Below are 23,995 nucleotides of genomic sequence, written 5' to 3'. Positions count from 1 at the left end.
GCAGGTCGAGGTGGAATCGCTGACACTGGGAATCTGCCAAAAGGTTTCAAATGATGATTACAGATTTTCGACGAAATGCCAAGCTATTAGCCGCGAAATTACATAATCAATGGAGTTGTCCGTCTATGTGATTGGATGCAATAAGCGCTCTCATTTCCACACCGGTTTCAGTTAGGGGCATGAGGAGACTATAAGATCGAGAAGAGAAGAGCGAGGTCTGAGAGCGGGTATGTATTGTGGAGTAGACATATCCATTAATCTACACACGTAATGATAAGACAACCCGTCCGTTATCGAGTGCGATTTCCAACCGGATTTACCCCAAGATCATAAGCCGTCATAATCATCCTGGAAATGTTCCCGAACGCCACGAATAATAATGCTATCCATGCTCAAGATGCGGATAATACCTAGTAGTGGAAAGGGAGCTCGCTGAGCACATAGCCTGTCAATGGCAGCACTCAGAGTCATACGTGCAGGAGACGCGGAGGTAAGGCCGAACGGTTCCATACCTGGATATCGAACGTTCCAGCTCACGGGCCAACGACCCGCTTTTTAGTTCGATCATAATTCAATACTCTCCTCTTACGATGTGATTGTGCCAATTTCCACCGGCAGTAGAGCACCAAAGCATCTTTAAGGAGAACGAAGAGACAACCGCCGACAATGCTTCTTCCCCACCTTGTCTGAAGGAATCCCGCCCTGCTTTTATCCACGGGTGCCGTTGTCCATGACTTGGGCAGGGTAACCTTTAATAGTCCGCCCATTCCAGCAGATATAGCGGGGAACAGAAGCGCCCCAAGAACAGTGTCGGCAATATTACTTGTATCGTGGATAATCTCGTTCTGGCGTCTTCCGAGAATCGGATTTGCGGCCGCTCCTTGCTGATTTTCTGCTTCTTCTTGCCCTGCAGCTTGTTGGTTGTCCCCACCTTGAGCGACAGCTTGTACAGCAAGAGGAGGGTGATCATCATCCCCCATGCCCAACTCCAATTCCAGACCAATCTCCATTAAAATTTCCCCCTCATTATCAGGGATCTGTTCACGGTGATGGATATGCCCATTGTGGTTCTCATCATGGCCAATTTCTTCGGCTTCTTCAGCCTCTCCAGCCCGTGGTTGAACCTCTGCTATCCACTTCCTCTCCAATCTTCCAAACAGCTTTTCATAGAGCAGACCATAAAAGGACTTTGCATAGGGCAGTGCAGCAAACGTTACCGATGCACTAGGCGGCCACATATCTAAATCCAGTTGTCCTTCACCTGGGCGATGTGTGGCAAAGAATATTACCGGTATGGCCGGCAACAAGCTCTCCGCATATCTCGTCCGCGAAAAGATCAACGTCAACGGAATCACCGGCAGCCCCAAATTCAGTCTCGGATTCCACGACTGGCGTGCCCCAGAATCCAATATCCGCTTCGCCTCCTCCGGCCCAAAAATCAGATACATCGAATAAACTCCATGCGCACAACACCCGGCCCAAATTGTACCCGCCATTGTGAATAATAACCCAGGCAGCACCAAACGTCCGGCAATTTTTTCCGCTTTGCGCATAAAGTCAACCACCAAACTCCTCGGTCGAGCTATCACGATCTCCGATTTACACTGTGGACAATGCATCTTCGCCGCCCGACCACTATACCGTCTTGATTTCGGATTCTCCAAATCAGCCAACCAATCGAGTAAACACGCCTCATGCGCGTACAGCGCACACGGACACGGCGAGCGCCACTCCGCATTCAGCGGCGAATCCTCCGTCTCATCGGTGTAGCAGATCCAGCACTTCTTAGGCTCTTCATCGTGGGGAGGATTAGTCACAGACGCGGAGATGTTGCTCTCTTCGGCTTCCGTAGTTTCCTTGCGCTTACACTCTAAGAGCTCCTGATCCACTTGCTTTTCTCTTTCCTGTGTATTATTGGCGGTGATCTCCTTTTGGGCGTCTGCGAGAGAGGCTGCGGTAGGGCTTTGTCGCAAGGGCGGTTCAGGGCTGCGCTCAGGTTTTCGTGCACCGCGCGCTTCTGCGTAAGGAGATAGGTCCAGGAGCTCTTCTTCCTCCTCGTTGGGTGATTCCTGTGACGATGACTGTCGTGCCCGGCTGGACGACGCTGACTGGGGAGGGAACGAGGCCATAGCGGGTTCCTTGGTAGTATAAATTATTCAGTTATATTAAGTATTCCAGCTAAAAAAGGAAGGATAACAATCGTTACGTGGTAAATGTCATTTTTTCAAGAAGACCCGGTTTGTGGAGTCGCGATGGAGGGGATTCAAGAGCTGGGTTCGATGCCCTGGTGTAATGGTGTATGGCCTGATAAGCTGCCGGCGGCAGCGGACGTCAGAGGCGACATTGGGTCACGTGATGTACTGCTCTCCGAGCCGGAGCTTGCGATCTAGGCCGAGGCTGGATGAAATAGACTGATTGTAAGCACTTTTAAGGGAATTTTGTTGCCATCCGAGAAGATAATACTAAATTCGGGACTTCCGATGCTAAAAGGATGAACTTGTCAAAATGTCATATTTACAGACATGCAACCCAAAGAATTAAAGCCACCTGACTACTCCATTCGCGCTGTGCAATGGGCACGCGGACATCCATTGATGAACTTAATTCAAACCCATTTTTTTAGAACCTTGAACAAAAAAGAGAAGAAGGTAAAAGAAGAGAAAATTGCACCGAGCCATACAATCAAGACATCAGAATGAAATATCAACGCCATGGATATCAAAATGGGGCAAAAGTTTAGAGCAAAGAAATAAAAAAAACCGGCGCTAGCCAGGCTCGCAAATTAAAATTTAATGTCCAGATCGTTTCTTCATCAAGGCTCTTCTCTCTTTTTCTTTGGCTACAAGGAAGGCAATGTCAGTGATCAGTTTATACAGGCGACCGAAGGTGTAGGGCCTCTTACCTTCATCGTACACTAGGAACTCATGCAAAGCCTTTCCAGCGGGCACCATGGGAAGGACGGGAACCTTTTTATCGGTGATAACTTCAAGGAGAGCAGGACCATCGGTCTCAAGCAGCCATTTCAGGCTTGATTCGATGTCTTCCGGTTTTGCGCACCTCTGTGCCTGCACTCCCATAGCCTCCGCCAACTTAACGAAATCGGGGTTTTTCTGGTGGGTATGGGCAAAGCGGTCCTCGTAGAACAGACTCTGCCATTGTGTGACCATTCCCTGCTCTTCGTTGTTCAAAATGAGTGCCTTGATGCCAATGTTAAATTGGGCAGCGGTAGACAATTCAGTGAGGGTCATATTAAATGAAGCATCGCCATCGATATCAACAACCAAGCAGTCAGGCCGCGCCACCTTCGCGCCAATAGCGGACGGCAAGCCGTAACCCATAGTGCCAAGGCCGCCAGAAGTAATCATCGTACGAGGGTGTCTCCATCGGAAGTGTTGCGCAGCCCACATTTGATGCTGACCGACACCGGTCGTGATAATAGTACGATCCTTCATGTGAGCTGTGAGATCGCTCAACTTTTCAATGACGTACTGGGGTTTGATAAGTCCGTCTGGGGTTTGTCTCTCATATGAAGACAAGGGGAATCGGGCTTTCCAGTCATTAATCTGAGAAAACCACTCTGGTCGCTCCGCTACCGCTTTGATCTGGGGAATGAGTAGTGCAAGGTTATCGGCGCAGTCACCCTCAACAGCCTCTGTAGCCTCGACAACTTTGTTAATGTTCTTGGGCATGACCTCGAAATGAATAATGCCTCCACGGCCTTGTTGGGCGGCGGCCTTGGCCTGAGGAGCAAACTTGGCAATGTTACCAGTGACACGGTCGTCAAATCGAGCACCCAGCGCAATGATCAGATCTGCCTCTTGCATCGCCATGTTGGCATAAGCTGATCCGTGCATGCCAAGCATATGGAGCGATTTGGAGTCGAGTTCATCGAAACCACCAAGACCCTGCAATGTGGTGGTGACCGGGATACAGGCCTTATCGGCCAGCTCTTTGAGGAGGGCGGGTCCCTCTGGGCGGGCAAGGAGACCCTGGCCAACGTACAGGATGGGCTTCTTGGCAACGTTGACTAGATTGGCTACACGCTTGACGGTGGCCTCAAGTTGTTTCCTGCTAAGCTCACGGGCAGCGAGGGTGGCTGCACTTGGATGTGAAGGAAGGGTGGAGGTCATGGGGATAGGTTTTCTCAAAATTCCGGCTGTAACATCCTTGGGCAAATCAACCAAAACGGGGCCGGGGCGGCCACTAGTAGCAATTTCAAAGGCTTCCTTGATGCGTCTTGGGAGTTCGGCGACATTCTTGACCATGACGTTCCACTTAGTGCAGGCTCTGGAGATCCCAATAACGTCGGCTTCCTGGAAAGCATCGGTGCCAATAGCCGTTGTGGGGACCTGGCCACAGAAAACGACCATCGGCGTACCGTCAGAGAGGGCGTCCTGCATTGGAGTTATGACGTTGGTCGCTCCAGGTCCAGAGGTGACCAGCACCACTCCAGGTTTGCCAGATGCTCTTGCATAGCCTTGTGCCATATGACCAGCGCCTTGTTCGTGTCGGGGGAGGACGAAATCGAAGTGTTTCGAGTTGTAAATGGCATCAAAGACAGGCAAAATAGCGCCACCAGGGTAACCAACTACTCCAAGTCAGAAGCCGATCTCACAGCCACGGGATGGAATAACTCACAGACGTGCTTCACGTCGAGCCTTAGCATCATTTCGTGGAAGATCTCGCCCCCACTCAGTCCGACAAAGCTAAGAGAGATAACATGAGCAACCGACTCTACAAGGCCGTAAGGAAAGGAAAGCCAGGGCCAACGTACGAGTCATCCAAGCCTGGGTATTGCCTGCTCTGCAGCGGCGATGCATATTGTTGAGGTTCCTGATTAAAAGCAGGACTCGGAATCGGCCTTGTTTGTCTGTGGTAAAGAATTGAGGCATTAGGACGTCGACATTCCCTCCAGGACCATGCAGAGGTAGCTTAAAAGAAAGAAAAGGAAGATGGTTCGTACGTTACAGTTGCAGTTGCAGTGCTCTGTCCGCGTTTTGTGGCCTCACCAGCTGATATCTTCTGCGCGGATCGACGGTGCGGGGAGACTGCAGCTACAATTTGTGTGGTTGAGAATTGTCTGGGAGCGAGGCGTGATGGTTTCAACTGGATGGCGCACAGGGCGCTCCTTGATGGTCTCGCGGACAGCATCTTTATGGATTTTAGAGCACCAGAGTCTCGATTAAAAGAACGTAAGGGGAAAGGAAACAGGAATTGAAGAAGAAACTGGGGGGGAGAAAGGCAATTTTAACGTCAAGGAAGAGCCAGCCGGATGTATGACTCTTGCACCAAGAGGGCGGTTTGCGAAGAATTGATTCCCCAGCCGAAAGTTAACAATCCAGCAAAAAAATAAGCCAATGCACAGTGGCCCGAACATCGGCGTGAGCCATGGGGGAGACACGCTCCGATTGTCGGGAATTCCTCGGCAGTCCATTGGTCAGTTCGCAACTCGCTAGTCCATCTTGGGTAAGGACTAGGTAGGCCCGTGTGTAGCGCCACAACCAGCTGCCATCCACAGCGCGTGATGACTCAACTTTACGCCCGCTGCGGCAGGCCGGCAATCACGTGAACGTCTTTTGTCCTGTTTGCTCGTCCGCCTGGTCTTCCAAGTCCAGCGCCGCAAGACGGAATATCGATTCGCTTGAGTGTCACCCCGGATTATGTAACTCGACCCCCTTCGGGCTCTTCCCACCCCCCAAAGGCCAGGTTTGGCTCAAGGAACCCTGGGCACTGTAAATGCTGCCCAAGTTTGAACAAGCTGGCGCACCTTCCGCCAGGTTTCCATGGGTGTAGTCCGCCAGAGATCATGTTTATCTGCAGCCTCCCGTCGGCTAGAAGCCATCGACTTGTGCTTCCATGGGCCGAAAGCGGAAGAGCTGCACTGGGACAAGCTGGGCGCCCCTGCGAGTCCGGTGTTAGTGAAGCGTTCAATAAGTGCAAAAATCCTCCAGTTATTCTGTGCTTTCTGAAGGCATGCTGTTGGAGTTGGGGTTGGGGGAAAACACCGCCATCCCGAGCGTCGCTCAGTAGAACAGTCGCCCTCCAAAATGGGCATCTTCCGGACGTTCATTTTCCTGGGGCAGGGCGTCTCACTTTTTATATTAGTTAGTTAGTATTTGTTTGGGCGCGCTGTAACATAACTCATTAGCTCCGTCTCTCCCGGACGCTTGGAGACGGCCTTTCTCCGGTTCGGGAAGTGGGGCGCTTCATGGATTAGTAACCAGTAACTAGGCATTGTCATTCGCGGGGCGGGCCTCTTCATTCGCGCAACTCTTTTCCCTTCCGCGTCCCTTGCCCGTGTTCCACCATCCCGACAGGCATCATGGCAGAGCTAGTTCCCCACACGCAGTCTATCGCTGATATCTATCCTTCAGACGTTGCTGGGGACCGCAAGGTCGCTCCAGATCAACAAGCCAGGTGGATTAGCCTGATCAAGGCTTTCAGGCACCTCTATGCCCAGTCGCCTGATTTTGTTGCAAGAAGCCCAGGCAGGGTGAACATTATCGGCGAACATATCGATTATTCGCTCTATGATGTCCTCCCAACCGCCCTACGCGTTGACGTCCTCATCGCCATAAAAGCTGTTCAGACAAACGGCCAGGATGGCTTTGTGCAACTCTCAAACGTCTATGACGCTAAATTTCCCGCTACAGAGTTTCAAATACCCCACGACCGCGACGTCGAAATCGACGCCAGCAAGAACGACTGGGCAAATTATTTTAAAGCGGGATTGCTGGTAGCCATCAAGTTTCTCCGCAAAAAATCAAACCGCAGCAGTTTCGTTCCTTCAAGCATAAAGGCTCTGGTCGATGGAAATGTTCCACCAGGCGGCGGCCTCTCAAGCAGCGCAGCATTCGTCTGTGCCAGTGCCCTGGCCGTCGTTAAAGCTCACGGCTGCGATATTTCAAAGCAAGAGTTATTGGATATTTCTCTAGTCTCCGAACGTTTCGTCGGAGTTTACTCAGGAGGGTAAGTGGTACAGAATGGCGATTCAAGGCTAGCGCATTATACTTAACCAAGCTCCTGTAGAATGGACCAGGCGGCATCTATTTTCTCACGCCATGGCTACCTTCTATATGTTCGATTCTTCCCTAGATTTCACACACAATATGTGCCGATTCCCAAAACAGAACCCGAACTCACGTTTCTGGTAGCCCAGACTTTCATCACATCCAACAAAGCAGAAACTGCTCCAAAGCACTACAATTTGAGAGTGGCTGAATGTACTCTTGGCGCATTGGTTCTGGCAAAATTACACGGCATCGAATTGCCAAAGGATTCCAGCTCTCTAGGTTACAGCTTTCGCACCTATCATCACGAACTAATGCAAAAGGAGGGCCGTTTGGAGGACCCTCTTGAGTACCAACTAGACTCTATTATTCTAGGAGTAACCGAACTCCTGACCCAAGAGCAGGGTTATACCCGGGAAGAAATTGCTAAAATTCTAGGACTTACCGTCCCGGAGCTCGAATCCAAGTTTCTATCCGCTTTCCCTGTCCAAGCAGATCGATTTCTCCTACGCCAACGTGCCCTCCACTGCTTCAAAGAGGCACGAAGAGTCCTCGACTTCAAAGCCTGTCTTTCTAGATCTAATCACCTCGATGAGCACGGAGTTAGGTATCTGGGCCAACTCATGAATGAGTCACAGGAATCATGTCGCACGCTTTACGACTGCTCATGTCCTGAGGTCAATTCAATATGCGAAATTGCCCTCCAAGCCGGTTCCTTTGGTAGCCGCTTGACAGGTGCTGGCTGGGGCGGATGTACTGTTCACATGATCCCTCAATCCAAGGTCGAAGCTGTCACATCAGCTTTAAAGAGAGAGTATTACAGTAAGCGATTCCCCGAGCTAAACGAGGAAGAATTGAAGCATGCTATGGTGATTAGCAAACCTTCTAATGGGTCGTTTGTGTATGTGAATTCCCGTCATGAACATTTCCCGCTGGCACTAACGTTCTCCATAGCATTTCCGGCGCTGCGATTACAGATGTAGAGTATGAAAACGGGGTATAACACATATTGCGAGGATAATAGCTAACTGTTCTACAAATTGGAATATATAATAATCACAGTATTGAGCTTTTTTGGAAGGCTTTCTGGGTATTAACAAACTTGACACGCGAGCTAAATTACGGAGTGCATACTGCGTGCCAAAAGACTTATCTAAGGTTCAAGCCACTCCCGCCTTTAGTGCAATGATCTCCAGGAGGCTCCACCAGCAACCCAACCTGAAGAATCCGTACATATTATCAGCTTGCCGCTCGGTGCCTTGCTTTTCTGAAGGCAGTTTTCTTGCCATACGAAGAAAGTTGACAGCAAAGCTAAGCCAGACTGTCCTCTGTATTAATGAAGCATTTCAATAACCAGATTAAGGTGCTTGTGGAGAGGAGATGCTGCCACGAAGGAGATATGTTCCATACTGAATTGAGGAATCACACACTCCGAAGCATGAAGGCCACAGACACTGATACTAATAGATAAAAATTACGACCTGGGGAATCTGTCCAGACAAGGATATCAGTGTGAAACAGGGTTTTTCTTTGCGGGAGGGCACGGACTACCTGTTGTCCCTTGAAGCCGCCTGCCTGGAAGTAGCCAGATGGAATAAAACATTCCAACAGTCGCTACCCTCACCCTCATCTGACCTCAAAAAAATCAATTTTCTTTCAGTCTCTTGGGAAGAATCCATCGCAGAGGTTATATATAGCCAACATGCTATGCGGAGTATAGCCCATCTAAATAGCACCGAACGCATCCCCCAAAGCCGGGCGTCGACGCAAACTTGCCGATCAAGATTTCTTTCCAAAAAAAGCACTCAATTTCTTCATCCCGGATGTATTCACTTTTTTCAACTCCCGCACTCCTCGTGACTCTTTGGCTTTCTTCTTCTTCTCTTCTTCGTCTTGCTTCCGTCTCTTTTCCGCCGCAGCTTCTGCCTCCTCGTCGTTCAGGCCACGTTTGCGACTTACGTTGTCGTACAGAGAGCGTGACGCTGCTTCCTCTGCGCGGACTTTCGCAATATATTTTAGGTGTTCTGTAAGGGTGGTGAAGTCTTTAGGGCTGGATGGAGAGGCGAGTATTTCGTCGACTTTGGCGGAGAGATGGGGAGGTAGATAAGATGATTGGATGTATTGCAGTGCTGTACGAATGCGAAGGAGTTGGATTAAGTCGGTGCTAGGGGATGCATTGTCGTTTTGGAGAGGTGTTTGGCTCAATTCTGTAGGTGGTGTCGATGTACTTGATATTGAAGCGGACGACACTACATCTGTAGTCGCCGTCGTTGACGATGCAGTAGTGTTCACTGACACTTGGGACTCCATGCCGTTTTGTGATGAATTCTCTTTGCTTTCAGTTACCTCTTCAGCTGCAGTGGTCACTGAAGTCCTCTCTTTGCTGATACTCAAAATTGGGAGCTCCAAGGCCCGCCGAACGAATCGCTCCTCCATGCTAGGTGGCAGTCCACTTCTTGCTATTCTTTCCGCCTTGGACAACAGTTCTGTGACCAACTTGTCTTCGCTAATTCGGAACATTGGTTCTCCTGCCTCAACCATATCACATATCGCGCTCATTCTATGTTCAACTTGTGGTCTAAATCTCTTGTCCAGCAAGATATTTCGAAGGTGTTTTGACAAGTCTTCTCGGGCATCAAGCACATCGTCTAGAGGCTGGAAAAATCGCCGCGACGACTTCGAATTCGGCGATGGAGCGAGGATAGGCAGAAGGAAGAACATTACGTCTATGGGTGTAGCAACGAGGAGCTCTGCTACTCTGGATGTAAATCCATTTTCTTGTGTAGCTGAACATTTTTCGGCGCTTTGCAACTCATTCTGGGGCTGCCTAGATGGCTTTATCCCCTCTGAGCTGCCATTGGTCTCCGTTTCTGCCCCTGGCGGGTGTTGAACGAACAGAATGCTTCTAGGAGTTGATGCTGGTGGTGCGATCAAAGTAAATTCAAAGAGGCCAAGTTTCGGACAGAAGTAGTAGCGACTTTTAGCGCCTGTTCTCGGATCTTCAAGAAGCACAAACCGGGCGTCTTCGCATGCACCGGTGGGAAGGACAAGGGTTTTTGGTTGCTTTTGGGGTTGAGCAGTCGTCGAATGTGCTGCTGAGACGCTGATAATTTGTGTGGGCGCTGGCGCCGAGGATCGGGTTCTCATGATTAGGTACAATGCATTTATTGAATTACTCAATACTCCGCATTCAACTTCAAAAATTCAAGCCTGAAAGTAGAGTTCGATTGGGCGTCGATTTCCTTGTTTGTTTGGGAAGACAGACTTCGAGGATCGCAGATCGTGTGGTCCGGAGACGCGAAATGCACGCGCTTGGTCGCGTTTCATCAACCTCAATTCAACCAAGATGCAGGGGAACCTGGACTCCCATCGGATACGAGCAGCAGCCTCTTACAAGTAATGCCATTCTCTTAAGAAAGGAGAGCGCGCTGACCGAAGAATCAAATCTGTTCTCAGATCCTATGCCTGTTTGGTTTGAGGATTGCAGCGCGTCAGGAAACATCCTCATAGGCACAGCTAAAGCTGGTCACACTAATCAACTCGGATATAACACGGTATTTGTGGATATGACATTTATCTTGGTCGCCATGAAAATCACTGGGCCATAAAAGCCTTTACTTCATAGCAAACATGCCCACAAGTATGCTCTTTGCTATCTACCCCTCGTTTGACCCCGCTGACATCCAGAGCCAGTGGCCGAGATACCATGGCCTCCCAAATCTCCCCATGATGCTCTCGTGAGCTCGCCCGGCGGACGTCGAAAGTTTGAAGAAATACAGAGACGAAAACACCTTGCTCGTGCGAACCTAGCAAGTCCTTACAAAAGCAAAGCCAGCGAACTGTTGGACGAGCATACTGAGTATGCTGTTGATGACGACGATGATGAGGAGACATTACAGCTGAAGCTTGCAGCAATTGAGGCCAGACTGAAATTAAAAAGGTTAAAACAGCAGAATGGGACAACATCGAAGCTTACGCGCGCCGACGTGGACGGTGACGGTGGTCGCGGAGGACCCTACGAGTCGAGTGTTGGAGGGCCGTTTCTCGGGGAGAGAACAAGGAGGGCAGAAGATCCGAACAATGCAAATGATGTTCAAGTACCTCTGTCGCCAATAAGAAAGTCGGCCATTTCAAGAGATCCAATATCCCCAAGACGAGTTGTCCTGGGCATTGATAAGGGCTTAAAGGGGAGCGAGGTGTCTCTGAGGCGGCCACCAGTATCCAGGGATTCTGCCAGACCGGGAAGCTCTTTTAGTGTCACCCGACCGAGTTCGTCTTCTCGAGCGGGTCCTACGATGGTATCGCAGAGCTTTCCGGCGTGTGACTCTCCAAAGATTAAAAGTTTCAGCGAAAGACTTCGTGAGACCAAGTCACTCGACAAAGCCAAATGGGAGAAAGCTCAACGCGTGGCACGAAGTCGGAGCACTGGCTTCACGGTGGATAAGAAGGAATTGGAAGGGTTCAAGGCGGCTGCTGAGAAGGCGGCAAGCCAAGCGAACGTCCCTCAAACTACGGAAATGGAAAATCACAAGTTCAGTCGGGCTGACATCATGCAAGCCTACAACCGCCCACGATCCCCGCTACGTCGAGGCGGGACAGTTTCTACAAGTTCTGATAGATCTTCATCAAGGGATACGAATACTTTGGGGCAAAGCAACTCTGTTCCTCAAACTAAAGAAGAACACGCAGATTATGATCAGAGAACCCCTGACCCTTCCAAGTTCGAGCCCTTCTCTGGTCTTCACCTTTCCAATCGCATCTTACCACACTCGTACGTCTCCCGAAAAACAGAGACTATGAAGAGACTACGCGTCCCTGATTTGCTCAGGACCGTTAAAGGTCCCGAATTTGAACTACCTGACACGGATGGCGACTATGTGGTGTTTGGCATAGTGGCTTCCAAGTCTACTCCAAGGGAACACAAGGAAAAGAAATCAGGATCAGGCAAGGAGAAAGATCCTTACGACGACGGTCTTAACAATTCGAGTAAATACATGGTTCTCACGTTAACCGATTTGAAGTGGAGTATTGATCTCTTTCTATTTTCCACGGCGTTCCCCAAATATTACAAAATGGCTCCAGGGACTCTTGTTGCAATATTGAATCCATCTCTTATGCCTCCACCTCCTAACAAGATCCACACAAATGCCTTCAGTCTCACCATATCTTCCTCAGAAGATACGATCCTGGAAATTGGAACTGCCCAGGATATCAGCTTCTGCAAAGCTGTAAGGAAAGACGGAAAAGTCTGCGATGCCTGGGTTGACGGTCGTAAGACTGAATTCTGCGATTTCCATGTAGATATCCAGCTACGAAAGACAACCGCAAAAAGGATGGAAGTTAATAGCGGTCCTAGTTTTGGTCAGGGTCCTCGAGGAGGCCGGTTTGGGAACCGGGGAGGTCGCGGTCGTGGCGGACAAGAGAACGGTCTCAGGAACGAGGGAGCTATGTATGATCGGTCAACCGGATCGACATACTACATTACGCCTTCAATCTCAGGAGATCCGGGTGGAGATCCCTTTGGCCATCGTTCAGCCGCTGGTTTAATAGATGCTGATAACCCATTCGCTGCTGGTGGTCACCTTTTCCATCGCCGTGGTGAAAATCAGAGTGACAGGTTTCGAAGACGGATTGCAGACGAGGAAAGAGAACGCAATATAGCAAAGCGACTCGGAGAGTTGAAAAGTGTAGGCTCGGAATACCTTCGTGCTCAGCATAATAATAACACTCCTCGACCACCAGCCGCGTCTTCGTCTTCCCAAACTGCCAAAAACGATGATTCTCAATCCGCCCGCGCAGCACTCGGACTTGATAAACTGGCTAGACACGCCGGCAATATCAAGCTAGGTCGGATCAGAAAACGAGATTTTGAAACTAGTCATGGTGCCGGAAATAACAATGGGAGGTCGTCGCCTGTAAAGAAGACAAGGTTTATTACTGCAAAGGGGATTCGCGAAGCTGGCAGAGAGAGTTTGGGAACAAATCCGGGCACCTATTCAGACGATGACCTAGACATTGTAGCAGAATAGTGTCCTTTTATTTCTTCCTGTATATACATATGTGCGACTTTTTAGCCTTTCAATTGCTTTACGCGGGTGGGCTAGCATTGACGCGGCAATTGGCCGGCGGGCCAACGGGGACTTGGTGCATATTCAGACATTGATGGCAGTTCTCTTTTTGTTAAATGATTGTGATGATGCATTGATCAGACACTCAGAGAGGTTAAAAACTAATAAGTCTTTGAATTGAGCCTTCATTCTTGTTAAGTTGATCCTTAGGATTTGGATAGTCCAACGTTGAACACATTTGAGCCACTGGATGCGCATCTAATGCACACAAAACATGAATGAGTAGTTAATGAAGCCTTATTACCTGACCTAGACCTAGTATCTCTTATCCTAGCTAACCCAGGATTGTAAATTCAAACCGCACTGCACCAGAAAAGACAAAAGACACATACAGATGGGTTTAATAAAGAAAAAAAAACCACCGACCAAAGTCCACCCAACCCGCCTGTTGTTCCAGAACCACCGATGGATCATTGATTGAAACTAGGTATGAAAAGAAAAGAAGAGCCAGCCTGTGATCATCAGCAGGAATACATACCCTTGTAAACCCCAACCACAAAGGTCCATCTCAAAAAGAGCACAGGAAATAACATCATGATCACTGTATGCACCCTTTTTCCTTTTCTTTTCTTTTTTCCTTTTTTTTTCTTTTTTTTTTTTTTTTAAGAAGGGGGGGGGGGGGGGGGGGGGGGGGAAATTAAATGCCAAGGACCAGGAAACATCAGAAAATGACAAAGGTCCTTAAAAGAAAATGGAAGAGAGTAAAGGAAAAAGCACAGGTCATCGTCATCGTATCATGGAAAACAAAGAGGAGAAATAAAACATTGAAAGATCATCGAATCTGGTTTTCAGAAGGAACTCGAGAGAAAAGAATCAAGAAGGATGGAATATTCCCACTCCAAAGAAGTTGCGCCACGTTTTTGTGACCTATGGTAAATGTTGTAAATTTGTTCTCACTTAGACTGATGAACTTTCTTGGATTGGTGGGGAGTATCGTGTCCGAGAGAGCTGGAGCTTCGCTTCTTTCCTTTACCGGATGGAGAAGACCGAGCTTTGATACGTGTCCAACGATCAAAAGGGCTAAACCGATTTCCAGTCGGACTGCTAGAAGTATCTGGAGTAATCTCAGATTCGGACTTCTTGGTATGAGAGCGAAGGGAACGGCCCGAAGCGAGAGGAGTTGAAGGCGTGGCAAGACGCGTCATCTTAGACGGGGGAGTAACAGGATCATTATTCGCGTCAGTTGCCTCGCTTTGGCTCGATGCATTTAATTGTTCTTCCATTTTTTCTTCTTTTCCGTTTGTCGCGTGTTCGCTCACCTTGGCAGCTTTTGCTTTCGCTGCACGAGTGCGTAGCTGATCCGCGGTTGGGAACAAAACTCGTGGTTTGATAGATGACCGAGTAAAATGGCGGGTTCGGCTAGAAGGAATATCATCCATGGAGCCTAAAAGGCCAGGATCGTTGTCACCATCAGACTCGTCAATATCTTTAGGCTTGAATTTGCGAAAGATCTTCTTTCCTCGGCTATCGAAATAGTCATGTAAGCAATATTCTCATAAATGAAGGTCAACCAAGCAACTTACAAAACGCAGAGCACGCCGTCATCACGGTTTACCATTTCATCCACTGCGGGATCGCGATCAATGTCATCCTCGTTGACCTTTCTTCTCTTCGCTTTGCCATCAGATTCCTCGACTTTCGGAGTTTTAGCTTCTTCTGGACGGCTAATAAAGGGATTATCCTCTGAGGAATTCAGAGTTGGAATACGGTCTCTGACGTCCGTATAGATTTCCACAGAACCGTTATTCTCTTCCGGGTTGGAATGAAAACTCTCCAATGAAAATCCACTGTACTTTTTGCCTCTAGGGCGCCTCTGGGAACGTCGCTCTAAGTCCATGGCTCGAGCACGATTTGTGAATAAGTCTCGTGCAATAGCTCCAGAATCCGGAATGTTTTTCTTTCGAGGAGTTTTGGCAGGAGTTGGAAGCATCCCTACAGCCATGGTGGTCTGCTGGAGTGTATTATCTGAAGATTTGTGTGAGGATGGAAGCGAGGGGAGTGTTTTCTTTGTCACGCGACTAGCGCTGCTTTTAGTGTAAGGTAAGAGAGAGTTGTGTTGTATATCAGAATTGGATGAAGGCGACTGTTTGGTTGAGTTGGGGGCGGATAAAGCGGCGTCAGAGTCATGACAGAGATAATGGGAGTTTCCGTCGGAATCTGAGATAGTGTCAGCAAATGAAGCTCTCACAAGAAATGTTTTTCATCGAAAGATTATATTTACCAGAATGAAGTCTATCACTAGAAACATGAGACTCCCCATCTTGATTTCGCACATGAAGGATATCATTGCGGGTTGCTAGGCGCTTTGATCGTCGTGGTGAGCCAGAGTAGGGGGAATACCCATTATATCCGCATTCATGGGTGGGAGCAGGAGGAGTACGTAGTCTTCCTCGAGGGGGGGGAGTGGTTGCCATTTTACTTTCCCGCGATGGCTCCTTGTATATGCAGTGAGTATATTTGAGAATTGACGAGCTAAAAGTATCCGGTTAGCTTAAACCCTCAAGATAACATTGCCTGGCGATGCGGAAGGACTTACTACTCTATAAAAGTTACGAAAGCTAGGGAAGATCGCAAGACGTTGATTTGGGGCTTGTGGAAATAATGTAATAAAGTGCTCCCATGAATGTGCCTTGAGAAATCAGTAGGCGGTTAAGCGATCCTTTGCTGCAGTGCAGCTCTTATCCTAGGTCTTCCAGACCCCATACAGCAAGACACACAGTCTTCCAAATACTCGGACGATAAGGTTGCCCCAGTAAACAGGTGTTCAGCTGCCAATGGACGGGTATTTAGGCAGCAAGGTAGCAACACGAATACAGGATGGTCCAGGATTCTCGTAAATATCGAAACCGACACAATCAAGCCGAAATCCTGAGATGCTGGGGGAAGCGCGTTCAAAGAGTGCAGTGGCAGCCACGGCAGACCAATAACCCAGAGACACGGAGTCGGTTTCAAAGCGATGTCAATTGCATCAATATTTTCGCTAGGTTCTCCAAAACGTCGAATGTGGGTAGGCTAGACAGAAGTTATTTGTATGGAATATGTACGGAGTGCTCATAGAATTGAGATCCAAGTGCCGACAGCAGGCATGGAGTGTATTTGGGGAGTTTGGGCGTGAAGTCATCAGCTTCGACGATGTCCCGGCTTTTGTTGGACGCGCGGAGGTTGGGTGCGCCAAGAAGCAAGTTACCAGCCACAATCTAGGCCGAATGCGGTTAAGCTTAAGCCTGATCAGCCGCGCTTTAGCCAGAAAATCAAATTAGCGCGGCGGGAGACATCGACGGCAGGCAAAAGTCCAGGGAAGTACGGAGGACACACGCGAGTACTAACTAACTAGTATCATATCCCAGCCGCTCTCCGCGAAGTCAGCCTGTTAGGGCCATTGAACTGGTTACGGATAACTAAACGTGTGTTTTTTGGGTGATCCTGTGGCGTGAAGGCATCACCATGGCAGCTCCTACCGATGATCTGGAAAATCTACACCTTCAGGAAAGCTCGGAGGAGGACTTCTGGCACCCGAGCTCGAGACAACGACCAAAGCACACCGTTGGGAAGTCTTCAGAAAATCCCTCTGGACAGTCTGTCCCATTGCCTGAGGAGAGAGAAATTGCCCTGCAAGCGGAATTACATGTACTACGTGATATCAATAAAGTAATCGAGGGTACTATCGAGAGCTTAGACCGCGCCAAAGACAACATGGGAGTAATTAGCCCCCTTTGCGCGCTATGTCCTGACTCTTGCTCACCAGTTGCGTAATAGAATGTTTCTCGGACTGTTGGCTCGGCCTCCACCCTTCTCGACACGTGGACACGGATTCTCTCCCAGACAGAACACAACCAAAGACTCATTCTGAACCCTTCTTGGCAGGGAGCGACGCAGGATATCGCCGACATGGAAAACGAGGCTGTCTTAAAGCAGCAAGAGGCAGAACGACGGGAATCGGAACAACAGCAACGAAAAGAAGCGCTAGCTCGAAAAGCAGCAGAGGAGGAGCGCAAGAGTGCGCAAGCCGCAGCTGCAACATCTCGTGGATTACGAGGAACATCATCGAGAGGAAGAGCCCGGGTGGTTGGACGTAATCCCTCCATTTCAAGTACAACGCAGAATTCACAGACGGCCTTACGAGGTACAACTAGAGCTACTACGGCTAGAGGGACGACTGGCTTAAGAAGACCATTGTCTTCTACAACTCGAGGGTCGAGCGTCACAAGTAGCCGGGGACGACTTCGCAGGACTTGATGCTGTTCGTCGATGCAATACTTTATTGATTTATGTTTAAGATACCCCCAGTTGAATGCATAATATGTAACGGCATAGAATAGAAATGGCTTCAATATGATGATAATTTTCTACATTCATAGAACAAATGCTTATATTCGCTGAAGAACGTAGCCGGCAAAGCCCCTGCGAATGATAATCCTGTCGTCAGCTTTCTTCGCGCTGCCAAGAAGAGTGAGTACTGACGCGCGGAGACAACTCCGCAAGATGCAGCATCAAAACAGACGACGATATCTCCGCATACACACATATGCGACCATCGGCCTAAAGAGCCTGGCGTCACCCATGGAAAAATAATAGAAAATTACTCACAAAATATCGATTAAATCATGAACTTCGCACCGTACCAAGATGAATCTCCAGACGTCGAGCGCGCGCTCTCTCCCTCCATCATAGACGCCAACCGCACCAAGTCCGCCCGATCTTCACCCCCAGTACAAAATGTTCCGTCAAACCTTCCCTCTCCGAGCGCCTTTGCCGGCCAAGGAAGAAGCAGTTTGGAGCACAATGTGAGCACGGGTTTCGGAAGTGAGCGGTACGTTGAAGGCCGCAGGTCGGATGTGAGCGCGTTTGAAACAAGCCTCCCACTCCCGCTGGGCGTCGAGGCAATGCTGGCATATCTATTACTTCCTCCTGCGGGCGGAGTTTTTTTGCTGCTGGTGGAGCATAAGAGCGATTATGTACGGTACGTATAAGCAGGTGTTGCTACTACCTGCACAAATATCTTCGAATTGCAAACAACTCTGACGAGAATACTCTTCTAGGTTTCATGCCTGGCAGTCGGGCATGCTGTTTACCACGATATTCGTACGCTATACTGGAGAACGGTCCCTTCGACCCTGATCATCACGACTAACTACTCTCGATACAGATAATCCACATGTTCTTCGCCTGGACGAGCATAATCTCATGGCTCCTCTTCATCGCTGACATATGCTTAATCGCGTTCCTAGCCGCCCACGCATACCGTGACGGTAAGTCTCGAAAAGAGAAAAAGTCCAGCGCTTAATCCCGGCTGTATCGGTTTCTGACAGATGCAGTTGACACTCTCGACCACTACGAAGTCCCTTTCTTCGGCCGCCTAGCCAATTCTTTCGTTGACGCTGAATGAAATGAGTCTTTCCCCTCTTCGTATTTGCAGCTACCCAGGAGGATTTCCCCGTATAATATATACCTTTTCCTTGAGCCTTTTTTTTTTTTTGGCCTTCCTCACTTGCACATATATACCTTATGGCGGCAGTTTCTTTTCCCCCTTACCAGGGAATTTTCGAAAGGTCAGGAGTGAAATGTAAATTAAAAATGTCTTGATAGGCACCCCTAGAGCAAGCTGTATGATTATTCTAGCCCTAATAAATTTCTGGCTCTTTTTGCCCTCTATATGGTCTGTATATTTCCATCCGGGTAGCCTGCCTTTATCAAACTGAGCTTCTCATTCGCCTCGGGACCCGGCAACACTTTGCCAAGGAAACAACAGTGCTAATTGAGGACTTACTTAAAAGCATTAGGCTATTCAGTTCTTTTCTCTTCCACATTGTTTGTATTGGGCTGGGGGTGGTTGCGTACTACCGGGGAATCGACAGGTCATGTTGGTGCTTATAAAATGAACAGATTGGGCTCAAAAAGTTAATGAGTTCCATATGTACCATTTCTCATTAAACATCACTGTGTAATATTGATAGACAAAACACAAAGAAGGCTAAAAAGCATTTTCAAACAGAAGAAAGGCTGATGGTCAATATCACATGGTGAAGGGGTAGATATCAATTAGCTTATGCAGGAAACAATTGAAAGTGACAGTTTAGCAAGAGAGCACGGGTATGGAAACCAGAGAAGGTCGTGAGAAGGCAAAAAGGAAACAAGATACCAGATGACAAAAGAGAATGCAAATTTGACTCGACATGGAAACGAAATGGTAGCCCCTAAAATCAAATCCAGAAACGCTGAAAGTCTCAAAAATTCCAAAGCACGACACCAGGCTTGCCAAAGAATCATAACCACTAGAAAGTCATATCTGTACATGCGAAGCGCAGAGAATCATCATCGGCATCATGAACATCGTCTAACAGCGTTGCAAGTAATTGCTTGGTACGAGTCCAGGAGGAGTCGGGTTTCCAGTAACTTCCGCCTCCCACCAACCATCATCCTGATGGCGGAGTACAGCAAGAATATCACCCTTCATAAAACCTAGCTCTTCGGGGATCGCAGCGGTATAGCTATACATCGCTCGTGCTAGAGAAGTTTAGCAGGAAGAAAAACATCATGAGAGTGGAAGAACTCACCAAAATGTAAAACTGGACGACCGTCTCTACTTAACGGTCTTCCGTCGGGTGCTGCTATACTTCTGCTTCTACTACGGTACGGCTGAACACTAGACCCGACATCGGACGCTGAACCGTAGTACGTGCTCATGGGACGGTGCGTGTTCTCCATGTGGCTGTAGGATCGGGAATGCCCTCCATACTCTCCTCCCATATGACCTCCGGCATGCATTTCCATTTGAGTGGTGGAAAGCTGAAGCTCCATACCACTCGAGCTAGCAGGGCGTTCAGGCCTCGTAAATTGCGGCTGAGGAGAGACAGCACGATGTACAACGCATGGAGAAGCACGTGGAGCAATTTTGGGTGATGCACGGGGCGCAGGGCTGGGAGACGCTCGTTGTGGGCGCGGTTGCGGAGAGTACTCACGCTCCACCACGGGCTTTGTGGGAGTGGTACTAGGTGACTGTCGATATCGGCTGTTCACGCTGCTCGATTGATATGAACTTGGAGTGGGCTTGCTGATGCTGTATGGGGATTGACGGCGTTCTGTGCTAGCCATTGGCTGAGGGCTGGCACTTCGTCTAGGCGCAGGGGATGCGGCCCGAGAGGCCGGTTTAGTCTGCTGGGTGTTTTGAACAGGGGCTGTATTCTGCTGTGACCGGGTGGAGCTGCTGAATAAGCTCTGTGTCTGTCCTACGTACTTCTGGGTCGTTTTTTGCATCTGGGCCGACGTAAAAGCTGGTCGAGGTGCATCCAGCCATTTAACTGGTGCTGTAGCATTGTAAGCTGGTGGGGGTGTGCCGCGTTTTGCACTAGCTTTGCTACTATCCTGTATCGGAGCTGGAGGTTGGGTGGGTTCGGTGACAGCGGCAGCTGGAGACGATACTCCATGGTATCGGTCAGCCGAAACTCGAACGGAAGACTGCTTCCGGACACCCTTCAGTTCCGCAAGGGCCTGAGCAATGGGGTCCAGGCCACTGTCCTTGTTTGTGGCAGCCTGGGAGCCTCGTCTTGCCGTAGACTCTGGTGACGCAACATCAAAGACGTTATTCCCAACATTGAGTTGGAAATTGGCACGAGGGTCCACTGGTTCTGGGCTTGCGGTTCGAGGTTCGGGGTCCAAAACTGGCTGTCGTTGATATATTTGGCTTGCAGCCTTTGTTTGTCTTGAACTCGCCCACGTATTGCGACTTGGCTGTGTTGGAGCAGCTAGCTGAGAGTTCTGGCGTTCTTTCTCGTGTTTGCTTTTTCTCCTGAACGGACTATTGCTAAAGAAGGCACTCCTTTTTTTTTGAACTTGCTGTTTTGCATTTGTCATGCCTGGCATTGGAACACCATTGACAGGCTTTGTTGGGGATTGTTTCCCGCTGGGCGGTTCAATGCTCGAGAAAGAAGTTGGATTTGAGATATCACTATGTGACTGCGAATCCCGGCTAGAGGGGCGGTTAGCGCTGATAGTGGAACTCCTCTCTGATGGGGGGCCCGTTCGACAGAACATTGTCATGCCATCCGTAGGGTATTCATTATGGGGGATTGTTGGGATATCTCCATGCTGGCTTGGTTCGTAGTTTGGAGGAAGGTTATTTCCACGCCTGAGATCCATGGGTGGAGGATGTTCTACTGGCTGGACTGGTTGCATTGGCTGTGCTCTCTGCACCCTCTGTGATCGCGGTGACTGTTCTGCCTGATGTATTCGCTGTATTTGCCGTACTTGACGTGCCTGCTGTTCTTGGTGTTCCTGATGTGCCTGCTGTACTGGGTGTCCTTGCCGTACTTGATGTGTCTGCTGTACTTGGTGTTCTTGATGTGCTTGTTGTGCTTGTTGTGCTTGATGTCCCCGGTGCGCCTGATGTGTTTGCTGCACTTGCTGCGCTGAGTGAACTGCGTGCACCGGTTGCAACGGTTGCACTGGCGGCATTGAATGAACTGGCTGAGCTGGCTGAACTGGCTGAACTGGCTGAGCTGGCTGAACTGGCTGAACTTGTTGAATCGGTTGAATTGGTTGAACGGATTGAACTGGCTGAGCTGGCTCAGCTGGCTGAGGTGGGTTTATCGATTGTTGATGTTGAACGGACTGTACAGGCTTTTGTGGAGTCACTGTTGTTTCTCGACTGGACGGGGTTCCAGAGTCTCCGTGGCCCATTCTCCTTGCAAGGTCAGAATCCGGGTCATGATGGGACTCGTAGGTGGAAGGTTGTGGAGAAGAGCTTCTAAAAGCAGGATTGATTGTGCGTTGAAATTGGGCAACCGAATAACCGTCTTCCTCTGATGTCTCCGAGCTTGTGTCGTTTAGATCCCCACGGCAAAAATTAATGTATCTTGGAGGGTCAGGTATCTCTTGACCGGTACCTTTCTCCTTAATGAACATGCTGATATCTTTTTCGACTTCGCAGTTCTCTAAAGAAACTCGTATTTTCTCGCAAGACTAAAAAGTTGTTAGTAGTTCACCATATACCCGTCGTAATGGAGGTGAGCGTACCGCATCATCGCTCACACAAGCAGTAGATGCTATATTTGCATAGGTCCAAAGACTACTCTTCGTAAAATCCAGCCGCTCCTCCTCAAGATCTTGGAATTTCTGTTCAAATAGTCAGTTTTATATTGCATCAATTTAAAGAAGTTACGCACATCACAAGCAGCCTTCCACTCCTTATTCCAGCGGCCCGTTGTCTCTTCCAGGATCTTCACGGCGGCCTCATATTCACTACTATTTGAGGCTAGTTGTATCTGGGTTTTCTCCAGTTTTGCTTTGTTTTTCCGTTCTTCTTGACCCATAACCATATGTCCTTGGGCCAAATATCCTTTAATACGGAGACAGTCTTGTTCATATCGATCTCTTGACTGCAATTTCATCAGCATCTCGTCTCAACGAAAGGTAGTTTCAACAGATGTCATACCTTGTTGACCGCATGGAGTTGATGTATTTTGGTCTTCAATAACTTTTCAATGCCATATTGCACAATTTTTCTTCTTTCCTTCATCCCCCCTGCAAACGCAGCAAGAGGTTCTTCTAGCTCGCTTTTCATCTGCGATGCAATAGTACTATGGGTCTTCGCTATCGCCTCCGTCTCTCCTCTCATTGTATCGAGCGAAGCACGGAGGGTACCTGATTCACAAGAGCCCAATGGCTTCCTGCATAGCGCCAGCAATTTCCGAGCATATTCATCTTCAATGGCGGCGCGAGCTTCATGGTCCATAGTGTCAACAGGCGGCTAGATCATATATATCAATTGAACGCAGAGGAGGCGACATACTACTATAGAACGACTTGAGTTCATCGCATGTTGCTTTCGCATTGTGCATGCGTTCCATCATAGGACCCACGCCGGCATCATCTTTCCCCCAGAAGTTGTTCGCGACTGGAGTTCGCAAACTGTTAGCTGAAAAAGGTCCGTCCAGCTCCCACATCGCTTTCCACGCTCTGCGACTCACAGGATAAAGAAACGGACGGAATTCCCGTAATTGTTCCAGGCATTCTGAAGATGAACCCGTGGAAGTGGAGTACGCTTGAACCCAGATATATACGGGCCTCGTCTTCCCAGACAACAACGCCGCGTGGGACAAGGTAAAAGAATGTAGGAAACCAATTGACCCCCAAGTCAATAAAGAATAATTGTAGGAAAAAAAAAAAAGGGAAAATAAAATATAGACAATAAGCAGTAAATTGCAGAGGAATTACACACTCCCTCTTTGTCTGCGGGAGCACACGGCTGACAGCGTATCTCGGGATCCTTAGTGTTTATATTTTGTTTCTCGGGGCAACCGACGCACTGCCGTCGCGGAGCTTGGATGGCAAGTGGAGATTTAGCTCTGCTGTGCGCGCCATCGGAGCCGCTAATCCCTTTACGGAACGCCGCCAAGCCCAACCTGAGCCGAGACAGCCCCAGACACCTGCCTGCCAGCAGCGGAGATATATATGAAAATCCCCCGTAGATAGGAGATCTCTACAGTGAACTTGGTGAGATTGTGGATAGTTGGTGATATTTGGAGGTATCAAACTTGTGGAACGCATATGTAAAATTCCCACTACCGCTGAAAATATTCTGGGTAGAGACGACAGCGTGATGCTTTTCGATCCCATAGGGCCGGCATGACACGAGCTGAAATCTGATATTATAACGAGAGCAACTTTGGATTTTCTCGAGGATACTCAGCTTATATGAATGCTCCGTAAGCCTAAGATAAATGCAGCGAGCGCACGAGAGTTAAATTCGAAGAGCTCCAGAACTGGTGATGACTAATACGGATGGCGTCGCATCAGTGAAATCCAAACCCTTTTGAAGCAACTCTTTATGAACACTCAGGCCCTGGAAACCGCCCAATC

The 23,995-nt window shown here is 48.9% G+C and overlaps 9 protein-coding genes across 9 annotated transcripts; 4 read left to right on the top strand and 5 right to left on the bottom strand.

The window, feature by feature from the left end:
• Positions 1 to 444: 444 nt before the first annotated feature.
• On the bottom strand, positions 445 to 2,129 carry D8B26_003111 (uncharacterized protein; the record flags this gene model as incomplete). The annotated part of the gene is made up of 1 exon (XM_003068604.2): positions 445 to 2,129. One exon carries the CDS (start codon positions 2,127 to 2,129, stop codon positions 534 to 536), a length of 1,596 nt encoding a protein of 531 aa, XP_003068650.2. The 3' UTR covers positions 445 to 533.
• Positions 2,130 to 2,442: 313 nt separating this feature from the next.
• ILV2 (Acetolactate synthase, mitochondrial) lies at positions 2,443 to 5,213 on the bottom strand. The gene is made up of 5 exons (XM_003068605.2): positions 4,964 to 5,213; positions 4,775 to 4,870; positions 4,639 to 4,706; positions 2,903 to 4,588; positions 2,443 to 2,839 (listed from the first exon to the last, which is right to left on the bottom strand). The coding sequence occupies exons 1-5, from the start codon at positions 5,149 to 5,151 to the stop codon at positions 2,790 to 2,792; spliced, it is 2,088 nt and encodes a 695-aa protein (XP_003068651.1). The 5' UTR covers positions 5,152 to 5,213; the 3' UTR covers positions 2,443 to 2,789.
• A 1,078-nt stretch (positions 5,214 to 6,291) lies between these two features.
• On the top strand, positions 6,292 to 8,226 carry GAL1 (galactokinase). Its single transcript, XM_003068606.2, has 3 exons — positions 6,292 to 6,969; positions 7,030 to 7,911; positions 7,965 to 8,226. Exons 1-3 carry the CDS (start codon positions 6,323 to 6,325, stop codon positions 8,011 to 8,013), a joined length of 1,578 nt encoding a protein of 525 aa, XP_003068652.2. The 5' UTR covers positions 6,292 to 6,322; the 3' UTR covers positions 8,014 to 8,226.
• A 563-nt stretch (positions 8,227 to 8,789) lies between these two features.
• D8B26_003108 (uncharacterized protein) lies at positions 8,790 to 10,157 on the bottom strand (the record flags this gene model as incomplete). The annotated part of the gene is made up of 1 exon (XM_003068607.2): positions 8,790 to 10,157. One exon carries the CDS (start codon positions 10,155 to 10,157, stop codon positions 8,790 to 8,792), a length of 1,368 nt encoding a protein of 455 aa, XP_003068653.1.
• Positions 10,158 to 10,640: 483 nt separating this feature from the next.
• Positions 10,641 to 13,039, top strand: D8B26_003107 (uncharacterized protein; the record flags this gene model as incomplete). The annotated part of the gene is made up of 2 exons (XM_003068608.2): positions 10,641 to 10,650; positions 10,704 to 13,039. 2 exons carry the CDS (start codon positions 10,641 to 10,643, stop codon positions 13,037 to 13,039), a joined length of 2,346 nt encoding a protein of 781 aa, XP_003068654.2.
• Positions 13,040 to 13,319: 280 nt separating this feature from the next.
• On the bottom strand, positions 13,320 to 15,888 carry D8B26_003106 (uncharacterized protein). The gene is made up of 4 exons (XM_003068609.2): positions 15,675 to 15,888; positions 15,360 to 15,610; positions 14,662 to 15,295; positions 13,320 to 14,602 (listed from the first exon to the last, which is right to left on the bottom strand). The coding sequence occupies exons 2-4, from the start codon at positions 15,550 to 15,552 to the stop codon at positions 14,032 to 14,034; spliced, it is 1,398 nt and encodes a 465-aa protein (XP_003068655.1). The 5' UTR covers positions 15,553 to 15,610; positions 15,675 to 15,888; the 3' UTR covers positions 13,320 to 14,031.
• A 560-nt stretch (positions 15,889 to 16,448) lies between these two features.
• On the top strand, positions 16,449 to 17,464 carry D8B26_003105 (uncharacterized protein). The gene is made up of 2 exons (XM_003068610.2): positions 16,449 to 16,837; positions 16,895 to 17,464. The coding sequence occupies exons 1-2, from the start codon at positions 16,583 to 16,585 to the stop codon at positions 17,372 to 17,374; spliced, it is 735 nt and encodes a 244-aa protein (XP_003068656.1). The 5' UTR covers positions 16,449 to 16,582; the 3' UTR covers positions 17,375 to 17,464.
• A 221-nt stretch (positions 17,465 to 17,685) lies between these two features.
• On the top strand, positions 17,686 to 18,785 carry D8B26_003104 (uncharacterized protein). The gene is made up of 4 exons (XM_066124043.1): positions 17,686 to 18,098; positions 18,178 to 18,220; positions 18,285 to 18,387; positions 18,454 to 18,785. The coding sequence occupies exons 1-4, from the start codon at positions 17,743 to 17,745 to the stop codon at positions 18,522 to 18,524; spliced, it is 573 nt and encodes a 190-aa protein (XP_065980118.1). The 5' UTR covers positions 17,686 to 17,742; the 3' UTR covers positions 18,525 to 18,785.
• A 361-nt stretch (positions 18,786 to 19,146) lies between these two features.
• On the bottom strand, positions 19,147 to 23,227 carry D8B26_003103 (uncharacterized protein). The gene is made up of 7 exons (XM_003068612.2): positions 23,104 to 23,227; positions 22,926 to 23,030; positions 22,569 to 22,855; positions 22,300 to 22,512; positions 22,151 to 22,249; positions 19,693 to 22,096; positions 19,147 to 19,642 (listed from the first exon to the last, which is right to left on the bottom strand). The coding sequence occupies exons 1-7, from the start codon at positions 23,144 to 23,146 to the stop codon at positions 19,473 to 19,475; spliced, it is 3,321 nt and encodes a 1,106-aa protein (XP_003068658.2). The 5' UTR covers positions 23,147 to 23,227; the 3' UTR covers positions 19,147 to 19,472.
• Positions 23,228 to 23,995: the final 768 nt, after the last annotated feature.

The sequence above is a fragment of the Coccidioides posadasii genome, chromosome 2 (assembly GCF_018416015.2).
Source record: "Coccidioides posadasii str. Silveira chromosome 2, complete sequence".
Lineage (NCBI taxonomy): Eukaryota > Fungi > Ascomycota > Eurotiomycetes > Onygenales > Onygenaceae > Coccidioides > Coccidioides posadasii.
The sequence above is the reverse complement of the archived record's forward strand: the minus strand, read 5'-3'. Positions and strand labels throughout refer to the sequence as shown.

What these genes read in the sequence shown, in the direction of transcription:
- ILV2 (XM_003068605.2), bottom strand. Translation starts at nt 5,151, where the DNA reads ATGCTGTCCGCGAGACCATCAAGGAGCGCCCTGTGCGCCATCCAGTTG. An exon ending in ACTGCAACTGCAACTGTAAC is followed by an intron (nt 4,871 to 4,963) that starts GTACGAACCATC and finishes TCTTTACCACAG; the next exon opens with ACAAACAAGGCCGATTCCGA. An exon ending in GTTCCTAGTGTACGATGAAG is followed by an intron (nt 2,840 to 2,902) that starts GTAAGAGGCCCT and finishes CCTTCCTTGTAG; the next exon opens with CCAAAGAAAAAGAGAGAAGA.
- GAL1 (XM_003068606.2), top strand. Translation starts at nt 6,323, where the DNA reads ATGGCAGAGCTAGTTCCCCACACGCAGTCTATCGCTGATATCTATCCT. An exon ending in GTCGGAGTTTACTCAGGAGG is followed by an intron (nt 6,970 to 7,029) that starts GTAAGTGGTACA and finishes AAGCTCCTGTAG; the next exon opens with AATGGACCAGGCGGCATCTA. An exon ending in CCTTCTAATGGGTCGTTTGT is followed by an intron (nt 7,912 to 7,964) that starts GTATGTGAATTC and finishes CGTTCTCCATAG; the next exon opens with CATTTCCGGCGCTGCGATTA.
- D8B26_003106 (XM_003068609.2), bottom strand. Translation starts at nt 15,552, where the DNA reads ATGGCAACCACTCCCCCCCCTCGAGGAAGACTACGTACTCCTCCTGCT. An exon ending in TAGTGATAGACTTCATTCTG is followed by an intron (nt 15,296 to 15,359) that starts GTAAATATAATC and finishes ACACTATCTCAG; the next exon opens with ATTCCGACGGAAACTCCCAT. An exon ending in GACGGCGTGCTCTGCGTTTT is followed by an intron (nt 14,603 to 14,661) that starts GTAAGTTGCTTG and finishes CTATTTCGATAG; the next exon opens with CCGAGGAAAGAAGATCTTTC.
- D8B26_003105 (XM_003068610.2), top strand. Translation starts at nt 16,583, where the DNA reads ATGGCAGCTCCTACCGATGATCTGGAAAATCTACACCTTCAGGAAAGC. An exon ending in GCGCCAAAGACAACATGGGA is followed by an intron (nt 16,838 to 16,894) that starts GTAATTAGCCCC and finishes GTTGCGTAATAG; the next exon opens with AATGTTTCTCGGACTGTTGG.
- D8B26_003104 (XM_066124043.1), top strand. Translation starts at nt 17,743, where the DNA reads ATGAACTTCGCACCGTACCAAGATGAATCTCCAGACGTCGAGCGCGCG. An exon ending in CATAAGAGCGATTATGTACG is followed by an intron (nt 18,099 to 18,177) that starts GTACGTATAAGC and finishes ATACTCTTCTAG; the next exon opens with GTTTCATGCCTGGCAGTCGG. An exon ending in CGCCCACGCATACCGTGACG is followed by an intron (nt 18,388 to 18,453) that starts GTAAGTCTCGAA and finishes TGACAGATGCAG; the next exon opens with TTGACACTCTCGACCACTAC.
- D8B26_003103 (XM_003068612.2), bottom strand. Translation starts at nt 23,146, where the DNA reads ATGCCTGGAACAATTACGGGAATTCCGTCCGTTTCTTTATCCT. An exon ending in AACTCCATGCGGTCAACAAG is followed by an intron (nt 22,513 to 22,568) that starts GTATGACATCTG and finishes ATGAAATTGCAG; the next exon opens with TCAAGAGATCGATATGAACA. An exon ending in CTTGTGTGAGCGATGATGCG is followed by an intron (nt 22,097 to 22,150) that starts GTACGCTCACCT and finishes ACAACTTTTTAG; the next exon opens with TCTTGCGAGAAAATACGAGT.